General features: G+C 35.9%; 1 protein-coding gene across 1 annotated transcript in view; it reads left to right on the forward strand.

Annotated features, from left to right (window-relative positions):
• The window catches only part of CCDC102B (coiled-coil domain containing 102B), a 149234-nt gene that overhangs the window by 98427 nt on the left and 37956 nt on the right, over positions 1-12851 (forward strand). The window contains exon 6 of the mRNA XM_005861557.2: positions 10465-10635. Coding sequence (XP_005861619.2) covers positions 10465-10635 — 171 coding nt within the window. The remainder of the gene's footprint in view (positions 1-10464; positions 10636-12851) is intronic.

A 12851-nucleotide genomic window follows, 5' to 3' on the forward strand; every position in this document is an offset into this window, starting at 1 on the left:
ATTTTTTTTGTTGGGAAATATAGCATAGATTTTAAGAATTGCTGAGATATTTGGGTAAATTATTCTCTCCCTTAAACAGTCATGAAAATTTAAATTTTCCCTCAGCAGTGTATGTGAGCATCATTTTTACCATTTCTTTATCAATATTGTTATGATTTCTGACCACTTCCTTATTCTCTTCTTTATTGGGCCTTCTGCTCTTTCTCTTATGTAAGTGGAAGTAGGAACTGTTAGGATGTTGGGTCTGTAAACTCAATACACAAGTCTGTTCATTTCATTTTAATTATTTATTTGTTTGAATTATGAGCAAAAGCAATAGCCTTATCTATCCCAAGAGTTTGCTCTATGCAAAACCACTTTCACACAGAAGGGCTGCAAGAAGGACTTTGAAATGTCTAATTTATCAAATGAAATTAAGCAATTTCAACCAAAAAGCATTTTCTCTGAACATTTGTAGCTTTGTACAATTACAGGGCCCTGAGTGTGGGTAGAAGGAAGGCTGGAAACTTTTGTTATAAAGCATTACTTAGCTAAGTGCGCATAGCTCTAAGGAAAACTGTGTAGGAGTAATGCATCCCCCACTGAGAATGAGTCAGCCATCACTCTCTGGTCCCCAGGGGGGACTGTGAAATAGAAAAGAACTTGTGATTCCATCTACAATTTTGGTGACTAACCATTAAATGTTTAACTTAATATTTGTATGTTCTCTGGAGACACAGAATATTGTATGAATACTAAATTATATTTGTAACTTATAGTTATGGTTTAGCTGTAGGGTTAACAGCCATGTTTGCAATTCTTTAGAAATCTTTAGGTATCACAGAGTCAGGATATGTATTATAACAGATGAAATGTATTGATGATTGTGGTAGAACTTTATTATTCATAGATTTAATTGGTGATTTATGCCTGCTATGAAAAGAAAATGAGTCTAAAGACAAATTATTTTTATTTAGCCAATGCCATAAGGGTTAATTTATATCTGTGCATGGGATACCTATGAGATACTCTCAGGATGTACATATATAAACACATATACAAATAGGATGTCAAAATAAATAGAATCTTTCTGCTTAGTGTCTTACATTTTTTTTTTCTTCAATGTTTCCAGGTACATTTGAACACTGATCTAAAGCCCTTAATTTTGCCAGTTAAGATATTTTAATCCTTTTTTTTCTTTTAACTTTCCCCTTGATTTGGTTTTCTGACTAAATAGAAATAACAAGCCATCACTATGTGTCAACATCTATATGATCCATACAATTTCTTAGGAAAGGAGTTTGGACCTCTCATTTGTCTCCTATTATACAGAATAGAGCCCCAAATACTTCCATTATGCTCATTCATTGTTTCTTTCACACAATTAATGAATGATTATCAGCTACTATCCTTGTGCCTATTCTAGTAAGAAAGGTATTGACAGTGAGGTCAGGGAGTTCGGGGAGAAGGTCAGAGTCACCTTTTAGATGAACCCAGAAGCCCTGCTTCTTCCATTCCCTTTTAGTTGTGCCTGGGAACTGCTGCTTTGATGGACAGATTTGATGGACTTTGACAAACTGCCCTCCTGAGTCATGCCAATTTTTGTTCCCGCAGTGGACACTCACACAGCTTATTCTATTTTAAATGGAATTGTGATAGTTGGGTAGTCTCTGAAATACTTTATACAGGAGCAAGATTAGCTACTCCAAGGTTTGGTAAAACCTACCTCAAATGTTTTCTGAGCCTTCTTTGTTCAACTTTTAAATGACCATTCATTCTAATTTTTCTCATTTCAGTTTTTGATAAAGTATATTTTCTAAAAGTTTCTCCAATTCTTTTGTCTTAGTGTATGTTGGTATACTGTGCTTCATAGTGTTCTCAAATCATTTATAAATATCTACTCTACTTGTATCCATTCCTGATATTCCTTTTTCCTCCTGTCATTTTTCAACTCAATCTTCTGTTTTACCCTCCTTTGTTATTTTTTAAAGGAACATTTTTCCTTTATTATTTTATTATTCATCATTTTTGTGCTTCCAGTCTTTTAAAATCTACTGTTTCACTGTCCCAAGTTTCATGATGTGTAGTTTACCTCATTTATTTTCAGTCTTCCTTATATATGCTAAATATATCTAATACTATAAATTGGCCTCTGAACATTGATCTAGCTGAATCTTGCACAGTGTATATGTGGAACCTTTATTTGTAATTTTCATTGTGATTCTCTAATTCACATTAATTTTCAAGAATTTTTAAAGCTTTTTGAAAAATTGATTTCTACTTTGATTGCCTTGTGACTGCAAAATGTCACCTATAATTCAGATATTTGTTGTTTTGAAAGTTTGTTGGAATGTGTTGACACTTTTTTGTGAGCATGTATATCAACAATTTTGTATATATTCAATTATCTAAAATATATTGTACTTAAAAAAGAATGTGTACCCTTTTTATTGGTTCTTTTCTGAGGACTATATGGCACACCTCCAACCCCACACATATTTTATAGCAGATCAAACTTTACAATTTTGCCATTCAAATCTTGTGTGTGTGTGTATGCACACACATATATATGCTAGATATAGTATATCTATAACCATACTCTTAAGATATGTCCAAAGGAATAAAAGTGATGGCTATAATTTAGGGCTGCTCATTGTGAGCTTGTAAAATATTATTCTAGTGTGTATATCAAGTAGACAGTTGGATATGCAAGTCTAGACTGGAGTGCCTGTCTTTTAACTCTTTATCATAGTTACATTTTTCCACAGTTCTTTGCTGTATTCTGTACAATCTAATTCTGACCTGTTGTTTAATTAGTTTCCTCCTCCATAATATCTAAACTTCTACTTAGTTAATCCATTGACTTTTTCATTTCTAGCACTTTATTTGGCTTTTCAAAAAGTTTTACTTGGTTCTTCTTCAAATATTCTCTTCTCAGAGTTTATTTTTATTATAATTTATATTCCTTTAATCTTTTAATGATATTTGATAATTTTAAATCATTTTCAGATTGCTGTGGTTCAAATTCTTGAGGTGCTAATTTCCCTATTGTGTTTGTTTACTCCTCCTCACATTGAATCATTACTTCTTAGATTTGAAACTTTCTTTTTGAGCTAGTTTTCTCCTCAGATTGATTTTTCTATGGGCCCATGTGCCCTGGGCTCTTGAATCATTTTGAATTTGCTTGTTTAATGTATTACAAAGGTTTCACTTGGTGATTACTTTAGCTGCTCTGTATCAGTGCTTGCTCAAGTCTTTTTGACTTTTGACTTTTTTTTATGAGAGTAATTTGTTTATACGCTGTTGGGTAGAAGTAGCTTGCTTTTTCACTTGGGCTTAATATCATATCTCCTGACCTAACATGAACATTAAAACATAACCCCTAAATATTAGGACTTATTTGTTTGTCCTATTCTTTACTTTCCCAGGTTGTAATGACATTTCTGTGTGTATCAAAAAGGATGTTGGTTAAGTTTCCTATATCATTGAAATTATTAATACAGTAAATCTTGTTACATTTAAAATGTCCATTAGGCATCAAATGTAGATATCAAGTAGATAGTTGGTTATGTAAATCTATACCTCAGTATTCAATGATACATATATATGTATATATATATTGATTATATATACATATATATGTATATATATATACATATCATATATATATATGTATATATATATTCCTCATTAAATAGAGAACATTGTTTAGATTTAGAGTTAAACTTAGACATGGTAAGTGAGCAATATGTTTGGCTGTCTGGAAACCATTAGCAACCTGACAAGAACAGTTTTTCTGGAATCATGTGAATAAGTAATAGAGTCAAAAAGTAATTGTGCAATGGAGAATTGGGTAAAAAAACTATAGAAAATTCTTTCAGAAAGTTTTATTATGAAGGGGAATAGATGTATGGGCTATATCTTGAATTGAGCATAGAATCAAAAGAGGTTTTTGTTTGAGGGTTTTTGTTGTTTTTTGATGTAGAGTTGTTGGGTAAGTTTTATGATAGTGACTTTCTAAGTCTTCTCAAATCTTTCATGTTTGCTTTATGTTACCTTCAAATGTGCTCCTCTTAGAATATCCTTGTACTCACTAAACTCTTTTTTATTTATTTTTTCAGTTGCTTGCATCTAAAACTACATCTCTGAGGGTAGGAACTGTGACTGTTTGGTTCACACCACCAGCATCTTGTGGTATATTAGAGTGTGTTTTATAAAACCACTTTAGTAAACTTTTTTAAGATTGGAGACAAAGAGTATGTATTGTTTCCCTATTGATATGGTACATGCCCTCTGGAACTTGTCATACATGGAATGAACTTCTATTTAATCAATACAGAACTTAACAATATTGACTGTTTACTATAATGGTCCTTTTTTAGTTCTGCCAATCATTGGCTGTGTGCAGGCATTAATTAGAGCACAGTGAGGATAGTTTATTCTTGTGGTAATCTCTCTATATAAAAGCCCAGTGACTGAAACGGTGGAATGACCAGAATGACTGGTGGCTATGACGTGCACTGCAGCAGACAACCAGCCTGATCTGGGCCCAGATCGGCCCCCCACCCAGCTGGCCCGGCCCCCGATTGGCCCCCAACACCCCAATCGGAGGTGGGGCTGGCTGGCCAACCACCCACGGCCCCTCCCCCCCGCTGGCCCTGTCCCGATCAGCCTCCAACACCCCAATCGGGGGCAGGGCCAGCCAGCCATCTGCCCATGCCCCTTCCCCACCTGCCCGGCCCGATGGGCCCCCATTGGGGTGGGCCAGCTGGACCCCACTTGTAGACAAATTCATGCAACAGGTCTCTAGTAACAGTAATAATTAGCTATGTATAAAACAGGTTTGTACATATGTATATGTTATATACATATAATATGTACAGATATACACATGTACTGGTACATAGTTTACTGTGCACTACAGGCTTTTGAAATGGGTGCTATTATTTATTACATTTATTATAGTAGAAAAAAATCTTTACTAACATGGATGCCAAGATTTCTCCTGGGGTGAAATGACAAAATGTGAATTGTGAGATTAGAGCTGTATTTATTGTAACACCTAAAACAAAAATTAGATTTCAATCTCTATACCAGAATTTTAAGACCTTCACCCAGTCTGCCAACATCACTTTGTCCCCCCCTCTCCTTTTTCTCAATAACTAATGCTTTATTTTTTTACTTTTTAAAAAGCTCTCCCACATGCCTGTAATACCTTTATCCCTCTGACATGTCAACTTCATGTCATTGTATGTTTGATGTTATCTTCCTTTCACTTTCTAATGAAAGCCTGTCCATAAAAAAGTGTAAGAAAGTAATATTCCCTGCCACATCTGTCTCAACATATTTTTCCCCAAAGATATTATTTTAGATCAGATCAACTTCAGAACATGACAAAAATAAATAGCAATTGATATATAATAAATGAATATTATTATGATCTCATAATTTATATTCTAAATTCAACAATTTATAATGATTGAAAGAAATGATGTGTGCACAAAGGACATATTTTACACAACTTGATTTTTTTTTATTTAAAAAAACGAATTTAGTTTCTACCCCCATAATATATTTAAATTGTTATTTATATTTTGAACACTGGAGAAGAATAATTATTTCAGGTAATTGTGGACATTCATGAATTTCAAAATGCCTTTTTAGGTAATTCTATAATATAATTGAGAATTGATAGGAGAATACAAATTTAAGAATTTAAAATCCTAAAAATAATCAGTGTTTTAGAAAATAATATTAAATGATGTGTTAGCAATTAGCAAATTAGAAAGGTAACAATCCTTAGAAAAATTGTTTGATGTATTTGGTGCTTGTAACTAAAACATTTTATATATATATATATGTGAGAGAGAGAGAGAGAGAGAGAGAGAGAGAGAGATCTATGTAGATAGATAGCCTTTTTGTGATTAAATTGAAGTCGTATCTTTTCTGCTAGTAAAAGTATTGACTATCTCTAAAGTCTGTATAGTATTTTCAAAATTCTACAATTAGACCTCTAATTTCCTACCGGCCTGACAACTAAGTAGGTTAATTTACACACTTCCACATGATTCTAAATTGCTTCTACTGTGTGTGTGTGTGTGTGTGTGTGTGTGTGTGTGTGTGTGTGTGTTTATACGCGTACACAATATTAATTGACTAGTAAGAAAAAAGAATCTATATTATAAAGAGGTAATATGCAAATTAGGCCAGGACTCCGCAACGGGTCATGACCAGACAGGAGGAGGTTGCATGCGCATGCGCAGGTGAGGCCAGGAGCGGAGACGAGACAGAGGCGGGGGGCCTGCCTGAGCCGGTGTGATGGCTTGGGCAGCCCCGGAGCAGACACAGGCAGGGGGAGCAGGGGGACGCTGCGAGTCAGGTATGGGTCCTGGCCCCCTGCGGCGCCAGTCCGGCCTCCCAAGGCGCCGATCCATCCTGACTCCTGTGGTGGCCGGTGCTGGGCGAGTCAGGCGCAGGTCCCGGCCCTCCCGAGATTTCAATCGCGTGCTGGGCCTCTAGTCTTAAATAAATGTATATGTAGGTAGAAATGAACAGATCATATGAAAGGTAATTTTAAAATAACACTGTGAATTATTGTTTACATTTGAGCAATCAAGAAAGCATCTCAAAAGGAATCATATTTAAACTAGTACCTGAATTATAATTGGAAAAAAAACTGAATTTATAGAAATAACATATAATACTTTAAAATTCTCTGTATGCCATTTTGGTTTTTTTCAAATAGATGCATATAAACTTGATTTATTTTTAACAGCCTCTCATGTCACTTTCAGTTATAAGAAAATGGTGTTTTAGTTCTGTCAGCTTGCCAAAATCAAAATCATTTAAGCCTCAGTACTTGATGTATCAGCTACAAAATTAATTCTAGATGGAAAGCGATATCCTTACATACAAGAGCACAAACTAATGCATGAATTCATAAGCCACATATGAAATTGAAAGCCTGTCTCCAATCCTTTACATCACTAGGGAGTCAATCTATTTGAGAAACGAATATTATCCTATCAAAAATATCTGTATTCAAACACATTGCATATGATTATTGTTATATGAAGTTCCACTATTAATATCCACGTACACTTATGAAGGCTTGTGAAGTATATTTACTGTTCAGCTGTATAGCTTTAGATCTTTAGATTTACAGAGACTTACACACTGACAAATAATTTGAAGGAGCGTATATTTTTTATGCTTAACTTTTATTCAGATTTTTCTCCACTAAAATAAAGCACAAACATTTTACATCACTGTTTGTTGTTTTCTACTATTAAAATATTTTGAAATAAGCTTGCTACAGAAACTGCTCAACCACTGGAATGTATTGCTGAAGACAATGATGATTTAAGGATTAAATTTAATAGATATATTTTTATTCTTTTTATTTCCCTTAAAAATTCCAAACTGTCAATAGTTTCCTCTTTCTTGAATTTCTGATCTTCCATTTTCTTGAATTTCTTGTTATATTTCATTCTAATACTCCTGATTTTTTTTTGTCTCTGGAACAGCCCTCCCTTTATCTTATTTATTAATATATATATTTTTATTGTTGATAGTATTACAGATGTTTCCCACTTCTCTCCTTTTATCCCCCTTCGTCCAGGCTCTACCCACCCCCCAAGTCTTTATCACCCTATTGTCCATGTCCATGGGCTATGCATATAAGTTATTTGGTTTATCTCTTCTGTGGATTCTTTTCTCTCTTCCAATTCCTTTAAGGTTTGTTAATCTTGGGATTATGACTTCAATTGTTTTTTACTTCTCAGTGGAATTTTACCCACTTTCACTCTGCAAACTACAAACTTCACTTCTAAACTGAGTCCTTACATCTTTCTTACCCCCCTACCGCCCTCCACCTCCTACCCCCAGTACAGACTAGTATATTCAGCTCCTTACTGGACATGTCCCTGGTGTCCCAGGTATATACATCTCAACTTTTCCAAAATTGAGATGTATCTCCTCTCTTCCAACCTACTCTTCTTTCTGTATGTCCTCATTTGGTGAAGGGCACCACCACCCCATCAGAGCTGAAGCAGAAAGAAAGGAATTACTCTTAACTACAACATTTTTTCCTCACCATTCTCATCCTATGAATGAGGAAATTCTGTGGGTTTTTATCCCCTCAGATCTTTGACTATCTCTCTCCTCATTCCTGCTGCTAGTTTCTTAGATCCTTGTCTTTGACCTGACTCATTGCAATAGTCTTCTAACTGGTCTAATTTCATTTCACTGTTGACCCATCAGTCAATCTTCTATGCTTAGTCTTATTTAAAATTGAGATATAATATAACATTATATTAAAGTGTACAACATAATGATTCAATATCCTATATAATAAAAGGGTAATATGCAAATCGACTGAACGGAGGAATGACTGGTTGCTATGATGCACATTGACCACCAAAGGGCAGACACTCAATGCAGGAGCTGCCCCCTGGTGGTCAGTGCGTTCCCACATGGGGAGTGCCACTCAGCCAGAAGCCTCTCCCGTCTCTGCAGCAGTGCTAAGGATGTCTGACTGAGACTGACAGCTTAGGCCCTTTCCCCGGGGAGCGGGCCTAAGCTATCAGTCAGACATCCCCTGAGGGCTCCTGGACTGTGAGAGGGTGTGGGCCAGGCTGAGAGACCGCCCCTCACCCCACGTGCATGAATCTCATGCACCAGACCTCTAATTTATATATATTTCAAGATGATCAATACAATAATTCTAATTAACATCCATCACCATATGGTTAAAATTTTATTTTCTTGTGATGAAACATTTTAAGATCTGTCTTGGCAACTTTCAATATACAGTAGAGATTTATTAATTTTAGTCATCATGCTGTACTTTATAGCCTCAGGACTTATTTTATAACTGGAAGTTGTACCTTTGACCATGTTCACCCATTTTACTTCACTTTCCCCCACCACAACCACTAATCTGTTCTTTGTATTTATGAGGTGTTTTTTATTTTTAGATTCCACATATGAGATCAGACAGTATTCATCTTCCTCTTTGTCACCTAATCTCACTTAGTACAAAGCTATCAAAATCTACCCATGTTGTTGTAAATCAGAGGATTTCCTTTCTTATGGCTAAATAATATTCCATTATGTGCACCAAATTTTCTTTATTCACCATCCACTAGTGAAGACTCGGGTTATTTCCATGTCTTGGTTATTGTAAATAATGCTGTAGTGACTTGGGGTGCAGAATATATTTTGAGATAGTGTTTTCATTTCCTTATGATACATTTCCAGAAGTGGGATTGCTGGGTCATAAGGTTGTTATATTTTTAATTTTTTGAGGAACATCCACACTGTCTTCCACAGTGGCTGCACCAATTACATTCCCACCAATGTTGCACAAGGGTTCCCTTTTCTCCACACCTTGCCAATGCTTGTTATTTCTGGTCTTTTCCATAATAGTCATTCTAACAGTTGTGAGGTGATATCTCCTTGTGGTTTGATTTGCATTTTTTAGGAAATTAAAGAAATAACCTTGGATTTTCTTTAAGTTTTATAATGTTATGAGGAACTAGAGGTTATTTTTTATAGTTTTAATAAAGATATTTTCTACAATGATAGTACAGTTAATTTGCATAGAAATTTTAAAAAATGAGAGGCAACATTAGTAATCTGAGGGCAATTAATGTAACCTGTTGATTAATATCTTGTGGGGTGTTGAATATAACAAGACAGGTTGAAGACCCAATCACTTCCTGATAAATTCACTGGTTTTCACAGGACAGCCTCTTGCTTAGGTCTCTGAGACACACTCAGGTCATTTCAGAATGGCGCCTGGAATAGAGTGACAGCAGCAGCACAAATCCTACTTCTTAGGGAACTAATTAAAAGCAGATAGTCTGCTAATTTTGAATACATATGCTGACTTAGCAGATGAACAACTCTTCTTGCACTTATGTTTATTATATTTTATTCTGCCCTTATAGATATGTGATTTCTTCCTTTGGAAATCATACATAAACCTAAATTTGCATAACCTGGGAAACCAGTCATTGACTCAAGAACATGAAGAGCTGCGTTCTCACCCAACCATTGTGGCTCAATGATTGAGCATGGACCCCATGCACCAAGAGATCACTGGTTGAATTCCCGGTCAGGGCACATGCCTGGGTTGTGGGCTCCATCCCCAGTAGGGGCTGTGCAGGAGGCAGTCAATCAATTCTCATCTATGTTTCTATCTTTTTCTCCCTCTCTCTCTAAAAATCAATTAAAAATATATTAAAATGGTTTTTCAAAGAGCTGCATTCTCTTAGCCACTTCAGCCACCTGCAAATACATTTTCCGCTTATGGTTATGCTAATCATCACATTTCATTGAGAAATATAGAGTTACAAATGAAGAGATGCATCATCTGAATTCTTCCTGAAATGCTTTGCTCCTTTGTCCAAAGAAGTTACTATTCTTCTGACTTTATGGGAGTGAATTATAAACAATGGGATCCCTGCTTTCTCTTGATAGGAGCTGCTGGACCTTCAACATGCCTACTGTAGACTCAGCAGCCAACACCAGGCGAAAACAGCAGAGCTGACTCTTGCCAACCACCGAGCCGATCAGAGTGCGGCTGAGGTAAAGAAACTGCGATTTGGAGTGGAAGAACTAAAACACAGACTCAACCAAAAAGAAAATAAGGTACCTTCTACATCAACATACACTAGATAGCGTCAAGGTAGCTCTTCATAGTATATAGAAAGCATTTTTCTCCTCTACTAACAGAGGGCTTTAATTGGGCTAAAAAATTTACATTTTAAACACCAAAATCAATTTAAAAATGTAACTGCAAGGAGAAAAATATTATCTAGATAAAGTGCTCATCTTTGTGTTGCTAAAAGTGTATTTTTATGCATGCACTAGAGCTTTTCTCAAAGCTTTATAAATAGCCCAAGTAAAAGCAGTGAATCACTGTGGTAGGAATTGTTCAAGTTTATTGTGTACACACCAAAAAGTTGGCAAACTGGGAGCATTCAAACCCAAACAGGGATGTATTGTTATCAAGCTGCCGATAGAGCCCAGAGCAGGGACTATTTGTTCTTCAGTGATTGGTTACAGTGTGGGAATTTTCAGTGGTTACCTCCTATTGACCTTGGGAAACAGTTCAAGTTCTGCCTGGGATGTCCAGAGGTGTAAGCAAGAAATGACCAAGGTTAAGTTGGTCTCGAAAAATAAGCTAAATTACACTGTGTCTGTATGACTACACTGGTTCCGTCTGCTCGGGGAACCAAAACGGTTGGTCTTCATTTGGTTTTGATTTCAACAATTCAAATATGCTTCTTCAGCATGGGTACACGTGCACACGTGTGTGTGTGTGTGTGTGTGTGTGTGAGCATGGGTACACGTGCACACGTGTGTGTATGTGTGTGTGTGTTTATATATGGGCACAGTATCCCTGAGGCTTGGTGTTTTAAGTTTTAAGCTTTCAGCCTATATATCAGAGAAATGTTATATTTGTAATGATTATATGTTATGTCACATATTAGGATATATATTCTCTCCAGTGCTCTCTGGTGTTTAAAAGAACAAAGCCCTGTTGTAGTGTTGTGTAAGGTCAACTCGTTAATGGCTTATAGAATATTTAAGAGGCCTAAGTGTGATGTCCTTAAAGCACACCTGCAACAGGTAGGTGATTTCAGCTACAATTACAAACAGCAAAGAAATATTTGTTTTGAACAAAACACAGTCCCATCTGTCAGTGTGATTGTGAGAGCGTCACCGAATGGCAGCAGTTACTTCAGGTGGTATTCTTGTTCCTGCACCTGCTCCTGAGGCAAAACAGACAAAGCCATTAGTTCCCTGGTTAGAAAGACTATTTCAAGACAATGCCAAACAGTTGGAACTTTAAAAAATTAAACTGAATTACTATTCCAAGGGGTAATTAAATAACAGAACACATTTTACATTTGGAGGGTTAATTTTTAACCAAAAGTATTCCAGCCAAGCAAACTACATTTTCTTCCCTAGTAAGAATATATGAAAGCAGAAAGATTTGCCTAGCGAGGTTCCTACATTGTTCCCTGCTCTTCCTGGCCCCTATTTTTGGGTGGGCATTTGATCCTTAATGTGGTTCTTTTTATGTATATGTACTTTTTAATTGTGTGCATGTACACTGGGTGTGACTGTAGACCAGTAAGTCAGAATAGGAAGATGGTAGGAAGGCTCAAGAGAATGGTTCTAGGTTTTTATGTTGTCATGGCTATTTATTCCTGAGAATGGCTTTAATATGCAAGTATTTGTTGGACATGGTGATAACTAATTCTCTATGCTTGCCAATATAGTCTTTAAAAATTGCTTGGGACTGAGCCATTGGCAAGGAAATGATAAAATTCTGTAGGGTTCAAGGGCTAATGAAGCATTAGTTCTCAAAGAGCTGAGTCAGCAGTCTAATCATGTAATTTTTAAAAATAGCTGTGGTATCTGTCCTGTTTTTCCAGCACCATTTATTGAAGAGACTGTCTTTACCCTAATGTATATTCTTGCTTCCTTTGTCATAGATTAATTGACCATATAGGCGTGGGTTTATTTTTGGGCTCTCTATTCTGTTGCATTGATCTATATGTCTGTTTTTATACCAGTGCCATTATGTTTGGATTCCTATGGCCCCGTAATATAGTTTGATATCAGGTAGTGTGATACCTCCAACTTTGTTCTTCTCTTTCAAAATTGCTGCAGCTACTTGGGTTTTTCGTGCTTCCATATAAGTTTTGGGATTATTTTTTCTAGTTCTGTAAAAAAAATGCCATTTTTATTCTGATCATTTCTCTCTTCTATATAGGTGTGTTTATTGCAATTTTCCTTGCCTTGGTTTATGCCATTTTTATTCTGATCATTTCTCTCTTCTACATAGGTGTGTT

The sequence above is a fragment of the Myotis brandtii genome, unplaced genomic scaffold, assembly GCF_000412655.1.
Source record: "Myotis brandtii unplaced genomic scaffold, ASM41265v1 scaffold154, whole genome shotgun sequence".
NCBI lineage: Eukaryota > Metazoa > Chordata > Mammalia > Chiroptera > Vespertilionidae > Myotis > Myotis brandtii.